This window comes from Pleurodeles waltl, chromosome 1_2 (assembly GCF_031143425.1).
Source record: "Pleurodeles waltl isolate 20211129_DDA chromosome 1_2, aPleWal1.hap1.20221129, whole genome shotgun sequence".
NCBI lineage: Eukaryota > Metazoa > Chordata > Amphibia > Caudata > Salamandridae > Pleurodeles > Pleurodeles waltl.
In genome coordinates this window covers 1,355,798,759-1,355,814,587 of record NC_090437.1, presented here as the reverse complement: position 1 = coordinate 1,355,814,587, position 15,829 = coordinate 1,355,798,759, and the positions used below count along the sequence as shown (strand labels likewise).

General features: G+C 46.9%; 1 protein-coding gene across 1 annotated transcript in view; it reads left to right on the top strand.

Moving 5' to 3' along the window:
- LOC138252886 (uncharacterized) overlaps nucleotides 1-15,829 on the top strand; it is a 235,118-nt gene that overhangs the window by 19,434 nt on the left and 199,855 nt on the right. Inside the window, exon 2 of the mRNA XM_069205775.1 lies at nucleotides 11,369-11,524. Within this exon, the coding sequence (XP_069061876.1) occupies nucleotides 11,435-11,524 (90 nt within the window). The 5' untranslated portion in view covers nucleotides 11,369-11,434. The remainder of the gene's footprint in view (nucleotides 1-11,368; nucleotides 11,525-15,829) is intronic.

Here is a 15,829-nt window from a genome sequence, read left to right as displayed (position 1 = left end):
GACGACTACTGCAACTCTGTAACGCTGATCCTGCCGCCTTCTCGACTGTTTTCCTGCTTGTGCATGCTGTGGGGGTAGCCTGCCTCCTCTGTGCACCAGAAGCTCCGAAGAAATCTCCCGTGGGTCGACGGAATCTTCCCCCTGCAACCGCAGGCACCAAAAAGCTGCATTACCGGTCCCTTGGGTCTCCTCTCAGCACGACGAGCGAGGTCCCTCGAATCCAGCGATGCTGTCCAAGTGACCCCCACAGTCCAGTGACTCTTCAGCCCAAGTTTGGTGGAGGTAAGTCCTTGCCTCACCTCGATGGGCTGCATTGCTGGGAACCGCGACTTTGCAGCTACTCCGGCCCCTGTGCACTTCCGGTGGAAATCCTTCATGCACAGCCAAGCCTGGGTCCACGGCACTCTAACCTACATTGCACGACTTTCTAAGTTGGTCTCCGGCGACGTGGGACTCCTTTGTGCAACTTCGGCAAGCACCGTTTCACGCATCCTCGTAGTGCCTGTTTCTGGCACTTCTCCGGAAGCTACCTGCTTCAGTGAGGGCTCTTTGTCTTGCTCGATGTCCCCTCTCTCTTCAGGTCCAATTTGCGACCTCCTGGTCCCTCCTGAGCCCCAGCAGCGTCCAAAAACGCTAAATGCACGATTTGCGTGTAGCAAGGCTTGTTGGCGTCCTTCCGGCGGGAAAACACTTGTGCACGACTCTCCAAGGCGAGAGGGATCCGTCCTCCAAAGGGAAAGTCTCTAGCCCTTTTTGTTCCTGCAGAAACCTTGGCTTCTTCTGTCCAGTCGAAGCTTCTTTGCACCCGCAGCTGGCATTTCCTGGGCATCTGCCCATCTCCGACTTGCCTGTGACTTTTGGACTTGGTCCCCTTGTTCCACAGGTACCCTAGATTGGAACTCCACAGTTGTTGCATTGCTGGTTTGTGTCTTTCCTGCATTATTCCTCTAACACGACTCTTTTGTCCTTAGGGGAACTTTAGTGCACTTTGCACTCACTTTTCAGGGTCTTGGGAGGGTTATTTTTCTAACTCTCACTATTTTCTAATAGTCCCAGCGACCCTCTACAAGGTCACATAGGTTTGGGGTCCATTCGTGGTTCGCATTCCACTTTTGGAGTATATGGTTTGTGTTGCCCCTATCCCTATGTTTCCCCATTGCATCCTATTGTAACTATACATTGTTTGCATTGTTTTCTAAGACTATACTGCATATTTTTGCTATTGTGTATATATATCTTGTGTATATTTCCTATCCTCTCACTGAGGGTACACTCTAAGATACTTTGGCATATTGTCATAAAAATAAAGTACCTTTATTTTTAGTATAACTGTGTATTGTGTTTTCTTATGATATTGTGCATATGACACTAAGTGGTACTGTAGTAGCTTCACACGTCTCCTAGTTCAGCCTAAGCTGCTCTGCTAAGCTACCATTATCTATCAGCCTAAGCTGCTAGACACCCTATACACTAATAAGGGATAACTGGGCCTGGTGCAAGGTGCAAGTACCCCTTGGTACTCACTACAAGCCAGTCCAGCCTCCTACATTGGTTGTGCAGTGGTGGGATAAGTGCTTGAGACTACTTACCACTCTTGTCATTGTACTTTTCATAAGAGAAAAATATACAAAACAAGGTCAGTGTATATACACATAGCCAAAAAGTTTTGCATTTCCTCTTTTCACTCTTTTCTAAGTGCTGAAAAGTACTCCTAAACTTTCAAAAAGTTCTTAAAAGTTTAAAAAGTTTTTTTCTGTCTTTCCAAAAAGTTCTGAAAACTTTTTCTCTTTTTCTATCACTTTAACTCTCTCTAAAAAAAATGTCTGGCACAGGCCAAAGGGTTGATCTGTCCAAACTTGCATATGACAACCTTAGCTGGAAAAGAGCAAGGAGTCTCTGTATAGAGAGAGGTTTGAGTGTAGGGAAGAATCCTGCCTTGGAACTGTTACTTAACATGCTTAGAGAACAGGATAAGGCCATAGGTGCCCCATCTGTTGAGAAAGTACCTAATAGTTCCCAATCTGATTCAGGGACTCCCCCAGGAAAAGATTTAGGAAAGAAACTTCCTAGCCTGCCCATTACTAGACAATCTAGCATAGATGGTAATGATGATGAGCCACACCAAATAAATAGTGTTGTCTCACATCATAGCAAAAGCATTTATTCTCACCATACTGGTAGTAATGTTTCTGTAAACCAAGCTGTTAAGTTGGCTTCTGTAAGGGACAGGTCTCCTTCTGTTCATTCCCATCATAGCTCTGTTTCTAGAAATGTCCCTCCCACCAACCCTGATGACAGAATGTTAGAGAGGGAACTCAATAAGTTGAGGGTGGAACAAACTAGACTGAAGCTTAAAAAGCAACAGCTGGATTTGGATAGACAGTCTTTTGAATTAGAGAAGGAAAGACAGAAGTTGGGTTTAGATACCCATGGTGGCAGCAGCAGTATTCCCCATAGTCATTCTGCAAAAGAGCATGATTCCAGGAATCTGCACAAGATAGTTCCCCCTTATAAGGAGGGGGATGACATTAACAAGTGGTTTGCTGCACTTGAGAGGGCCTGTGTTGTACAGGATGTCCCTCAAAGGCAGTGGGCTGCTATCCTATGGCTATCATTTAGTGGAAAAGGTAGGGAAAGGCTCCTTACTGTGAAAGAAAATGATGCTAATAATTTCCAAGTTCTTAAGAATGCACTCCTGGATGGTATGGCTTAACCACTGAACAGTACAGGATAAAGTTCAGAGAGACCAAAAAGGAGTCTTCACAAGACTGGGTTGATTTCATTGACCAGGCAGTGAAGGCCTTGGAGGGGTGGTTACATGGCAGTAAAGTTACTGATTATGACAGCCTGTATAACTTGATCCTGAGAGAGCATATTCTTAATAATTGTGTGTCTGATTTGTTGCACCAGTACTTGGTGGACTCTGATCTGACCTCTCCCCAAGAATTGGGAAAGAAGGCAGACAAATGGGTCAGAACAAGAGTGAACAGAAAATTTCATACAGGGGGTGACAAAGATGGCAACAAAAAGAAGGATGGTAAGTCTTCTGACAAGGGTGGGGACAAATCTAAAAATGAGTCTTCATCAGGCCCACAAAAACACTCTGGTGGGGGTGGTGGGTCCAAATCCTCCTTTAATCAGAACAAGGAAAAGAAACCATGGTGCTATTTATGTAAAATAAAAGGCCATTGGACAACAGATCCCAGTTGTCCAAAGAAAGGCACCACAGCTCCTACCACTACAACCCCTACTGCTACACCTAGTGTCCCTACTAATAGCAGTGGTGGTGGGAGCAAACCTACTAATAGCCAATCCAAGGGAGTAGCTGGGCTCACTTTTGGTAACTTAGTTGGGGTTGGTCTGATTAGGGAGACCACTGAGGCTACTTTAGTCTCTGAAGGGGCTATTGATTTAGCCACTTTGGTTGCTTGCCCCCATAACTTGGAGAAGTACAAGCAACTAACCCTAATAAATGGTGTTGAGGTCCAGGCCTACAGGGACACAGGTGCCAGTGTCACAATGGTGATTGAGAAACTGGTGCACCCTGAACAACACATACTTGGACACCACTACCAAGTAACCGATGCTCACAACATAACACAAAGCCACCCAATGGCTGTTGTAAATCTCAACTGGGGGGGGTAACTGGTCCAAAGAAAGTTGTGGTAGCTTCAGATTTACCTGTAGACTGTCTATTAGGGAATGATTTGGAGACATCAGCTTGGTCAGATGTGGAGTTGGAGGCCCATGCAGCAATGCTGGGCATCCCAGGGCATATTTTTGCTTTGACAAGGGCTCAGGCCAAAAAGCAAAAAGGACAGGGAAGCTTGGATCCTGGAACAATGGACCAAGTGCTCCCTAAAGCTAGGGCTAGTAGAAGCAAACCACTTCCTACTATCCCTCCCTCTACAGTGGATTCTACTTCTGAGGAAGAAGAATTCCCTCCCTGTGCAGAACCTACACCAGAGGAGCTGGAAGCAGACACTGCTGAGCTTTTGGGTGAAGGGGGGCCTGCCAGAGAGGAGCTGAGTGTGGCACAGCAAACCTGTCCCACATTAGAGGGTCTCAGACAGCAAGCTGTCAAACAGGCTAATGGGGATGTCAGTGACTCTCACAGAGTTTACTGGGAGGACAACCTCTTGTACACTGAGCATAGGGATCCTAAACCTGGAGCTGCCAGGAGATTAGTGATTCCTCAGGAGTACAGGAAGTTCCTCCTAACACTGGCACATGACATTCCCCTAGCTGGGCACCTGGGTCAAATGAAAACTTGGGACAGATTGGTTCCATTGTTTCATTGGCCTAGGATGTCTGAGGACACAAAGGAATTTTGTAAGTCCTGTGAAACCTGTCAAGCCAGTGGCAAGACAGGTGGCACACCAAAGGCACCCCTTATCCCACTGCCTGTGGTTGGGGTTCCCTTTGAAAGGGTAGGGGTTGACATAGTTGGCCCCCTTGACCCTCCTACTGCTTCAGGCAATAGGTTTATCTTGGTGGTAGTGGACCATGCCACAAGATATCCTGAAGCAATTCCTTTAAAGACCACTACAGCTCCTGCAGTGGCAAAGGCCCTCGTGGGAATATTTTCCAGGGTGGGCTTCCCAAAGGAAGTAGTATCAGACAGAGGAAGCAATTTCATGTCTGCATACTTAAAGGCCATGTGGAAGGAGTGTGGTGTAACGTACAAGTTCACAACACCCTATCATCCACAAACAAATGGACTGGTGGAGAGATTTAATAAAACTCTCAAAGGCATGATTATGGGTCTCCCTGAAAAACTCCGCAGGAGATGGGATATCCTTCTACCATGCCTCCTTTTTGCCTACAGGGAGGTACCCCAGAAAGGAGTGGGCTTCAGCCCCTTTGAACTTCTTTTTGGACACCCTGTTAGGGGTCCACTCACACTTGTAAAGGAGGGTTGGGAACAACCTTTAAAAGCTCCTAAGCAGGATATTGTGGACTATGTACTTGGCCTCAGATCAAGGATGGCTGAGTACATGAAAAAGGCCAGTAAAAACCTTCAGGCCAGCCAAGAGCTCCAGAAGCAATGGCATGATCAGAAGGCTGTTTTGGTTCAGTACCAACCAGGGCAGAAAGTGTGGGTCTTGGAGCCTGTGGCCCCAAGAGCACTCCAAGATAAATGGAGTGGACCCCACACAATTGTTGAAAAGAAGGGTGAAGTCACCTACTTGGTTGACTTAGGCACTGCCAGGAGTCCCCTTAGGGTGCTCCATGTCAACCGCCTGAAACCCTACTATGACAGGGCTGATCTCACCCTGCTCATGGCAACAGATGAGGGACAGGAAGAAGACAGTGATCCTCTACCTGATCTCTTCTCTTCCACAGATCAAGATGCTCTTGTGGAAGGTGTAGTTTTGGCTGATTGTCTTACTGCTGAGCAGAAAGACAATTGCATTAATCTCATAGGACAATTTTCAGAACTCTTCTCTACTGTGCCAGGCACCACTTCTTGGTGTGAGCACACTATAGATACTGGAGACAGTTTACCTGTCAAAAGTAAGATCTATAGGCAGCCTGACCATGTCAGGGACTGCATAAAGCAAGAAGTTCAGAAAATGTTGGAACTAGGAGTGGTTGAGCACTCTGACAGTCCATGGGCTTCTCCTGTGGTACTGGTACCAAAACCCAATTCTAAAGATGGAAAGAAAGAAATGCGGTTTTGTGTAGACTATAGAGGTCTCAACTTGGTAACCAAAACTGATGCTCACCCTATACCCAGGGCAGATGAGCTTATAGATACACGGGCATCTGCCAAGTATCTAAGCACTTTTGATTTGATTGCAGGGTATTGGCAGATCAAATTATCAGAAGATGCTAAATCTAAGACTGCATTTTCTACCATTGGAGGACATTACCAGTTTACTGTAATGCCTTTTGGTTTGAAAAATGCACCTGCCACTTTTCAGAGGTTGGTGAACACAGTCCTGCAAGGGCTGGAAGCTTTCAGTGCAGCATATTTGGATGATATAGCTGTCTTTAGCTCCAGCTGGGATGATCACCTGGTCCACCTATGGAAAGTTTTGGAGGCTCTGCAAAAGGCAGGCCTCACTATCAAGGCTTCAAAGTGCCAGATAGGGCAGGGTAAGGTGGTTTATCTGGGACACCTTGTTGGTGGGGAACAGATTGCACCACTTCACGGGAAAATCCAAACTATTATTGATTGGGTTCCCCCTACCACACAGACTCAGGTGAGAGCCTTCCTAGGCCTCACTGGGTACTACAGGAGGTTCATTAAGAACTATGGCTCCATTGCAGCCCCTCTTAATGACCTCACATCCAAGAAAATGCCTAAAAAGGTATTATGGACAGCAAGCTGTCAGAAAGCTTTTGAGGAGCTGAAGCAGGCCATGTGCTCTGCACCTGTCCTGAAATGCCCTTGTTACTCTAAAAAATTCTATGTCCAAACTGATGCATCTGAATTAGGAGTAGGGGCAGTCCTATCACAACTTAATTCTGAGGGCCAGGATCAACCTGTTGCTTTTATTAGTAGGAGGTTGACCCCTAGAGAAAAGCGTTGGTCTGCCATTGAGAGGGAGGCCTTTGCTGTGGTCTGGGATCTGAAGAAGTTGAGGCCATACATGTTTGCCACTCACTTCATTGTTCAGACAGACCACAAACCTCTACTTTGGCTAAAACAAATGAAAGGTGAAAATCCTAAATTGTTGAGGTGGTCCATATCCCTACAGGGAATGGACTATACAGTGGAACATAGACCTGGGAGTAGCCACTCCAATGCAGATGGACTCTCCAGATATTTCCACTTAGACAATGAAGACTCATCAGGTCATGGCTAGTCTTATTGTCCTTCATTTGGGGGGGGGGTTGTGTAGGAAAGTACCATCTTGCCTGGCATGTTACCCCCATTTTTCACTTTATATATGTTGTTTTAGTTGTATGTGTCACTGGGACCCTGGTAACCCAGGGCCCCAGTGCTCATAAGTGTGCCTGAATGTGTTACCTGTGTAGTGACTAACTGTCTCACTGAGGCTCTGCTAATCAGAACCTCAGTGGTTATGCTCTCTCATTTCTTTCCAAATTGTCACTGACAGGCTAGTGACCATTTTACCAATTTACATTGGCTTACTGGAACACCCTTATAATTCCCTAGTATATGGTACTGAGGTACCCAGGGTATTGGGGTTCCAGGAGATCCCTATGGGCTGCAGCATTTCTTTTGCCACCCATAGGGAGCTCTGACAATTCTTACACAGGCCTGCCACTGCAGCCTGAGTGAAATAACGTCCACGTTATTTCACAGCCATTTTACACTGCACTTAAGTAACTTATAAGTCACCTATATGTCTAACCTTTACCTGGTAAAGGTTGGGTGCAAAGTTACTTAGTGTGAGGGCACCCTGGCACTAGCCAAGGTGCCCCCACATTGTTCAGAGCCAATTCCCTGAACTTTGTGAGTGCGGGGACACCATTACACGTGTGCACTACATATTGGTCACTACCTATATGTAGCTTCACCATGGTAACTCCGAATATGGCCATGTAACATGTCTATGATCATGGAATTGCCCCCTCTATACCATCCTGGCATAGTTGGCACAATCCCATGATCCCAGTGGTCTGTAGCACAGACCCTGGTACTGCCAAACTGCCCTTCCTGGGGTTTCACTGCAGCTGCTGCTGCTGCCAACCCCTCAGACAGGCAGCTGCCCTCCTGGGGTCCAGCCAGGCCTGGCCCAGGATGGCAGAACAAAGAACTTCCTCTGAGAGAGGGTGTGACACCCTCTCCCTTTGGAAAATGGTGTGAAGGCAGTGGAGGAGTAGCCTCCCCCAGCCTCTGGAAATGCTTTGTTGGGCACAGAGGTGCCCAATTCTGCATAAGCCAGTCTACACCGGTTCAGGGACCCCTTAGCCCCTGCTCTGGCGCGAAACTGGACAAAGGAAAGGGGAGTGACCACTCCCCTGACCTGCACCTCCCCTGGGAGGTGTCCAGAGCTCCTCCAGTGTGCTCCAGACCTCTGCCATCTTGGAAACAGAGGTGCTGCTGGCACACTGGACTGCTCTGAGTGGCCAGTGCCACCAGGTGACGTCAGAGACTCCTGCTGATAGGCTCCTTCAGGTGTTAGTAGCCTATCCTCTCTCCTAGGTAGCCAAACCCTCTTTTCTGGCTATTTAGGGTCTCTGTCTCTGGGGAAACTTTAGATAACGAATGCAAGAGCTCATCCGAGTTCCTCTGCATCTCTCTCTTCACCTTCTGATAAGGAAACGACCGCTGACCGCGCTGGAAGCCTGCAAACCTGCAACATAGTAGCAAAGACGACTACTGCAACTCTGTAACGCTGATCCTGCCGCCTTCTCGACTGTTTTCCTGATTGTGCATGCTGTGGGGGTAGCCTGCCTCCTCTCTGCACCAGAAGCTCCGAAGAAATCTCCCGTGGGTCGACGGAATCTTCCCCCTGCAACCGCAGGCACCAAAAAGCTGCATTACCGGTCCCTTGGGTCTCCTCTCAGCACGACGAGCGAGGTCCCTCGAATCCAGCAATGCTGTCCAAGTGACCCCCACAGTCCAGTGACTCTTCAGCCCAAGTTTGGTGGAGGTAAGTCCTTGCCTCACCTCGCTGGGCTGCATTGCTGGGAACCGCGACTTTGCAGCTACTCCGGCCCCTGTGCACCTCCGGCGGAAATCCTTCGTGCACATCCAAGCCTGGGTCCACGGCACTCTAACCTGCATTGCACGACTTTCTAAGTTGGTGTCCGGCGACGTGGGACTCCTTTGTGCAACTTCGGCGAGCACCGTTTCATGCATCCTCGTAGTGCCTGTTTCTGGCACTTCTCCCGGTGCTACCTGCTTCAGTGAGGGCTCTTTGTCTTGCTCGACGTCCCTTCTCTCTTCAGGTCCAATTTGCGACCTCCTGGTCTCTCCTGGGCCCCAGCAGCGTCCAAAAACGCCAAACGCACGATTTGCGTGTAGCAAGGCTTGTTGGCGTCCTTCCGGCGGGAAAACACTTCTGCACGACTCTCCAAGGCATGAGGGATCCGTCCACCGAAGGGGAAGTCTCTAGCCCTTTTTGTTCCTGCAGAAACCTCGGCTTCTTCTGTCCAGTCGAAGCTTCTTTGCACCCGCAGCTGGCATTTCCTGGGCATCTGCCCATCTCCGACTTGCTTGTGACTTTTGGACTTGGTCCCCTTGTTCCACAGGTACCCTAGATTGGAAATCCACAGTTGTTGCATTGCTGGTTTGTGTCTTTCCTGCATTATTCCTCTAACACGACTCTTTTGTCCTTAGGGGAACTTTAGTGCACTTTGCACTCACTTTTCAGGGTCTTGAGGAGGGTTATTTTTCTAACTCTCACTATTTTCTAATAGTCCCAGCGACCCTCTACAAGGTCACATAGGTTTCGGGTCCATTCGTGGTTCGCATTCCACTTTTGGAGTATATGGTTTGTGTTGCCCCTATCCCTATGTTTCCCCATTGCATCCTATTGTAACTATACATTGTTTGCACTGTTTTCTAAGACTATACTGCATATTTTTGCTATTGTGTATATATATCTTGTGTATATTTCCTATCCTCTCACTGAGGGTACACTCTAAGATACTTTGGCATATTGTCATAAAAATAAAGTACCTTTATTTTTAGTATAACTGTGTATTGTGTTTTCTTATGATATTGTGCAAGTGACAGTTGTGGTACTGTAGTAGCTTCACACGTCTCCTAGTTCAGCCTAAGCTGCTCTGCTAAGATACCATTATCTATCAGCCTAAGCTGCTAGACACCCTATACACTAATAAGGGATAACTGGGCCTGGTGCAAGGTGCAAGTACCCCTTGGTACTCACTACAAGCCAGTCCAGCCTCCTACACCACTCCACCCAGAACCTCACTTCAGAACTGTTGTTCAAACCTCACATTTCTGCATGGATAGAGGAAACAAACATCCTCCATTTCCTCCCTTGCCACACACAGGCCCCATTAAGTGCAGCATGTGTCTTCTAGGGCGTGAAGAAATATGATTACATTACCCCCATCCTGATGGAACTCCACTTTCTTACCTCACCGGAGTGCCCAATCTTCTCCTTTTAAAATGCCATTGCAAAAATCAACGCTACCTCTCTGGCTGTCAAGGTCACCATCTTCAATTGCTCTTGGTACACCCACAGCACAATTAGAGTGGAGATAAAGCAGTTTAAAAAAAAAGCTAAAGCAACAGCCTTTTCCCAGCCGTGCACCAAGGGTCAGGATTAATATTCCTGTGTTCATGGCTCCCAAACCTATTTCCAATGAAGGGAAGCTTTTAGTAGACACCTCTACATCAGCAGTCTACTTCTGCTCCCAGCATCTTGCTGCCTTGCCCATCACTCATTGACTCTTTCCTTGACTCTGACATATTGGCTAAGGCTGCAATATACAAATACCATATAGAAACATATTTAAACACACACCATTCACTTCCACATCTCCCCCCTTCCTCACAACACAGAAGGAGGGACGTATGGGCGTATGTCTGCATGTGCTGTGGCTGGCACCCCTCTACCATATCACTGACCCATGGAGTGAAAGAAAAGCACGCCCTACTGTAAGCTGGGTCACAATGTCTGTGCAATGCTTTCATAGGTGAGCATTTTCTCTCCCAGGGGTACAGGCGTTGCTCACTTTTGGACATTTCTTTTAATTCTGACTTTGCTACTCCGTTTCTGCATTGTACAATGCATTTCCAAAGATGCCTGGTAAATACAAACCACTCATGCTCTTTGCTCACCCTATAGATGTGCAACATCTGATGGCTTTCTGTTATGGGTCTGGTTCATATAGGAGATACTTTGATTTGGCAGAGGTTAGCAGTTGATAGGAGATTAATGTCCCCAAGATGCTCATGGAAAAGCAGTACTATTGAGGACGGCACACACACATCTCAATAAAAAGCTGACATTTCTTACTACACCTTAAAATACTTCTGTCAAGTTTATTGTAGTCCTGTCAGGATACACAAGAGTGACTCTTCCATGGCCATGCCCTTATTGACTCTTTTGGGAACCCTCCATCAAATATGTTGATTAAATGTGCTTGAAATGATGATTGTTTCCAGATCATGTGAGCCATGATACCTCTAGCAGTAACCCTGGAGCCTCCAAACTCTGTGATCATCTCATCCTCTCAAATCATTTACACTGTTTGCAAAGCATTGCTTGCTGTCTACTGACATTTTGTTGTTTCTGTCCTGCTTGTAAATGTTGCTGCGGTTTCCTTAAAACAATAAGAAAGCATGTATTCCACTTTTAAACTCTTTTTTTGTCTTTTCTTGTGTTCACATCTGTAATTTGTGTCCTTCTCAAAACCATCGCCTCACCCCTCAAACTCAGTCATCTATCCTGTTTTTGTCTTGTTACCTCAGGGACCTCACATCTTCGGGAAACCCAGGATCTTTGGAGCTTTGCAGGCGTGAAGAACCTCTTCCACCATGGGGAATTACTGTGTGTCTTTCATCAATGAGACCCCCTACGTGTTCAGTTATGCTCATACCTATCTGGGCAGCGAGTGGGTTATTCAGGTGAGTGTGGCCCTAATGTACTTCCCAAAAGACATGCAATGGACAGACCCTTTATTAATCACCCCCATACCCCATATCCTAGAGGATTTTCTTTTACTGGTTACAGTCATGGCCTTGACAGGAATCCTCGTCCAATTGTGCAGGGGAGAACTTGCACTTTCACTCTCTGTTCCATCCTGCAAGGGTCTTTTTTCCTGCAGACTTCGCCTCCTCTTACCTTTCTAAAGGATTTTATGGGTTATGCAGATGTATTTTAACCATGGAGGAGTGCGAAGTTCACAAGCTTACAACTGTGACGTTTGTGGATATTGCACAAAGTTGCCAGGTGTGAATATACCCTCAAACGTTTGCTAATTTTGGTACTTACACTCGTAATAACATCTTTATTCACTAAGACATATATATGTTTATTCAAATGTAACAATTGTTACTTCATCCTATTATTTAACTAAGTCGTGCCTTAATCTTGTCCTAATTAGGGGTCTGATTTAGAGTTTGGCAAATAGGGTCCTCCATTTAAAACAGGGTGGAGTACATAGCCCACCAAACCCTTGGTCTGCCCACCTCATTTAGAGACATTAAGGAGGACCTTAAGTATTCTTGCAATGGATCCCCCATTGGGTTCATCAACAGAACACTTTCTCTGACAGACTAATGGAGTAGGGGTGGTCGAGGAAAGTACATTAGAGCATCTGCCCTATTTAGGATGGATGAAGTAATGCATTTTTTTGTCCTGACAAAACTTCGAAAAACCTTGTGGTGAGGGACAAGAAAAGCATAATTGTGTCCCCTCACACCCTGGTTGAAAACTCTCAGGGTGTGGGGGGTCATTTTCTTTTCCTTTTCAGAAACATACTCCCACTTCATATGGTTCTGAAAAACAAAAAAGATGTAAAATGATTGGTGGATGGCTGTTGAATATCGACTACTGACATTCACCAAACATTTAGCACATTGAAAGGAACCAATGTGACAAGGTTCCTTTCAATGGACAGAGATGACTACTGGACGAGCGGTCATCTCTAAATGTGTAGGATGGAGTACCATTGAGATGGGGAAGGTAAAATCATCCACCATGCAGACAGACACTACTTTCTCTGCCAAACGTTAAATCAGGCTCTAAATGTTTATCTCTCTAACTAACAAAGTGAAATTCTTTCTCTCAAAGACAGTGTACATGAATGTGAAGGACGTAGCACTACAAGATTTCTTATCATCTTTTCCCATCCTAGAACCTTCCTCTAATCAGGAAAAAGTACCCTTTGTTTTGTGGGAAAAGGCAGAGATAATTTTTTAAAATCTGTCCAAGCCAACTGCACCGAAGCCCTATAGGTTTTCAGAGATACTAAAGTACATTCACCTTAACCCCATATGTGCCCTCCTATTACTCCAACAACTGAACATCTTCCCAACTATTGCCATGGAAAGTTGACTGAGGTTGGTAAGATGCTGCTTCCTGGAGGATTCTGCCTTTCAAGGCAATATTGATAGCATAGTAAGCGGTGTTGAGGTGATTTCATTTCTGGATCCCTGGAGTGTCTACCGCATAAGGAAGCCACCATCATTGATACAGCCAACTCCCGGACTTTGATGGATGAAGCTATCAGTTCAACCTCTATTTATTCAACCTTCTACTTCACTGAAGAAAGCTCAACTCCAAAGATCCAATCAGGGGCTGCACATGATATGGAATTGCAGGAAAGCCATAGAAAGTGTAAGACCAGTGATATGTGATTTGTAGGTCTCAACATCAACCCTTGTGACAAGTTTTCTATTCTCATTTGCACCACATTGTAGGAAAGTACCATCTTCCCTGGCATGTTACCCCCATTTTTACTTGTATGTATGTTTGTTTTTGCCAGTGTCACTGGGATCCTGCTAGCCAGGACTCCACTGCTCATAAAGTTTGCCCTGTATGTGTTCCCTGTGTGGTGCCTAACTATATCACTGAGGCTCTGCTAACCAGAACCTCAGTGTTTATGCTCTCTCTGTTTTTTAAATTGTCACTGCAGGCTAGTGACTAATTTTACCAATTTTGATTGGCACACTGGAACACCCTTATAATTCCCAAGGAAATGGTACTTAGGTACCCAGGGTATTGGGGTTCCAGGAGATCCCTATGGGCTGCAGCATTTCTTTTGCCACCCATAGGGAGCTCAGACAATTCTTACACAGGACTGCCACTGCAGCCTGAGTGAAATAACGTCCACGTTATTTCACAGCCATTTTACACTGCACTTAAGACACTCATAAGTCACCTATATGTCTAACCCTCACTTAGTGAAGGTTTGGTGCAAAGTTACTTAGTGTGAGGGCACCCTGGCACTAGCCAAGGTACCCCCACATTGTTCAGAGCAATTTACCCGGACGTTGTGAGTGCGGGGACACCATTACACACGTGCACTACATATAGGTCAATACCTATATGTAGTGTCACCATGGTAACTCCGAACATGGCCATGTAACATGTCTAGGATCATGGAATTGTCACCCCAATACCATTCTGGTATTGGGGGGACAATTCCATGCATCCCCGGGGCTCCAGCATAGAGCCTGGGTACAGGCAAACTAACCTTCTGGGGTTTTCTCTGCAGCTACCGCTGCTGCCAACCCTCAGACAGGTTTCTGCCCCCCTGGGGCCTGGGTAGCCCAGTCCCAGGAGGGCAGAACAAAGGATATCCTCTGGGAGAGGGTGTTACACCCTCTCCCTTTAGAAATAGGTGTTAAGGGCCTGAGAGGAGTAGCCTCTCCTGGCCTCTGGAAATGCTTTGAAGGGCATAGATGGTGCCCTCCTTGCATAAGCCAGCCTACACCAGTTTAGGGATCCCCCCAGCTCTGCTCTGGCGCGAAACTGGACAAAGGAAAGGGGAGTGACTGTGAGAAAGTAGCCTCTTTCTAGCCTTGTTACCCCCACTTTTGGCCTGTTTGTGAGTGTATGTCAGGGTGTTTTCACTGTCTCACTGGGATCCTGCTATCCAGGGCCCAGTGCTCATAGTGAAAACCCTATGTTTTCAGTATGTTTGTTATGTGTCACTGGGACCCTGCTAGTCAGGACCCCAGTGCTCATAAGTTTGTGGCCTATATGTAAGTGTTCCCTGTGTGGTGCCTAACTGTCTCACTGAGGCTCTGCTAACCAGAACCTCAGTGGTTATGCTCTCTCATTTCTTTCAAATTGTCACTAACAGGCTAGTGACCAATTTTACCAATTTATATTGGCTTACTGGAACACCCTTATAATTCCCTAGTATATGGTACTGAGGTACCCAGGGTATTGGGGTTCCAGGAGATCCCTATAGGCTGCAGCATTTCTTTTGCCACCCATAGGGAGCTCTGACAATTCTTACACAGGCCTGCCACTGCAGCCTGAGTGAAATAACGTCCACGTTATTTCACAGCCATTTTACACTGCACTTAAGTAACTTATAAGTCACCTATATGTCTAACCTTTACCTGGTAAAGGTTAGGTGCAAAGTTACTTAGTGTGAGGGCACCCTGGCACTAGCCAAGGTGCCCCCACATTGTTCAGGGCCAATTCCCCGAACTTTGTGAGCTTGGGGACACCATTACACGCGTGCACTACATATAGGTCACTACCTATATGTAGCTTCACAATGGTAACTCCGAATATGGCCATGTAACATGTCTATGATCATGGAATTGCCCCCTCTATGCCATCCTGGCATAGTTGGCACAATCCCATGATCCCAGTGGTCTGTAGCACAGACCCTGGTACTGCCAAACTGCCTTTTCAGGGGTTTCACTACAGCTGCTGCTGCTGTCAACCCCTCAGACAGGTTTCTGCCCTCCTGGTATCCAGCCAGGCTTGTCCCAGGATGGCAGAACAAAGGACTTCCTCTGAGAAAGGGTGTTACACCCTCTCCCTTTGGAAAATGGTGTGAAGGCAGGGGAGGAGTAGCCTCCCCCAGCCTCTGGAAATGCTTTCATGGGCACATTTGGTGCCCATTTCTGCATAAGCCAGTCTACACCGGTTCAGGGACCCCTTAGCCCTGCTCTGGCGCGAAACTGGACAAAGGAAAGGGGAGTGACCACTACCCTGACCTGCACCTCCCCTGGGAGGTGCCCAGAGCTCCTCCAGTGTGCTCCAGACCTCTGCCATCTTGGAAACAGAGGTGCTGCTGGCACACTGGACTGCTCTGAGTGGCCAGTGCCACCAGGTGACGTCAGAGACTCCTTCTGATAGGCTCCTTCAGGTGTTGCTAGCCTATCCTCTCTCCTAGGTAGCCAAACCCTCTTTTCTGGCTATTTAGGGTCTCTGTCTCTTGGGATTCCTTAGATAACGAATGC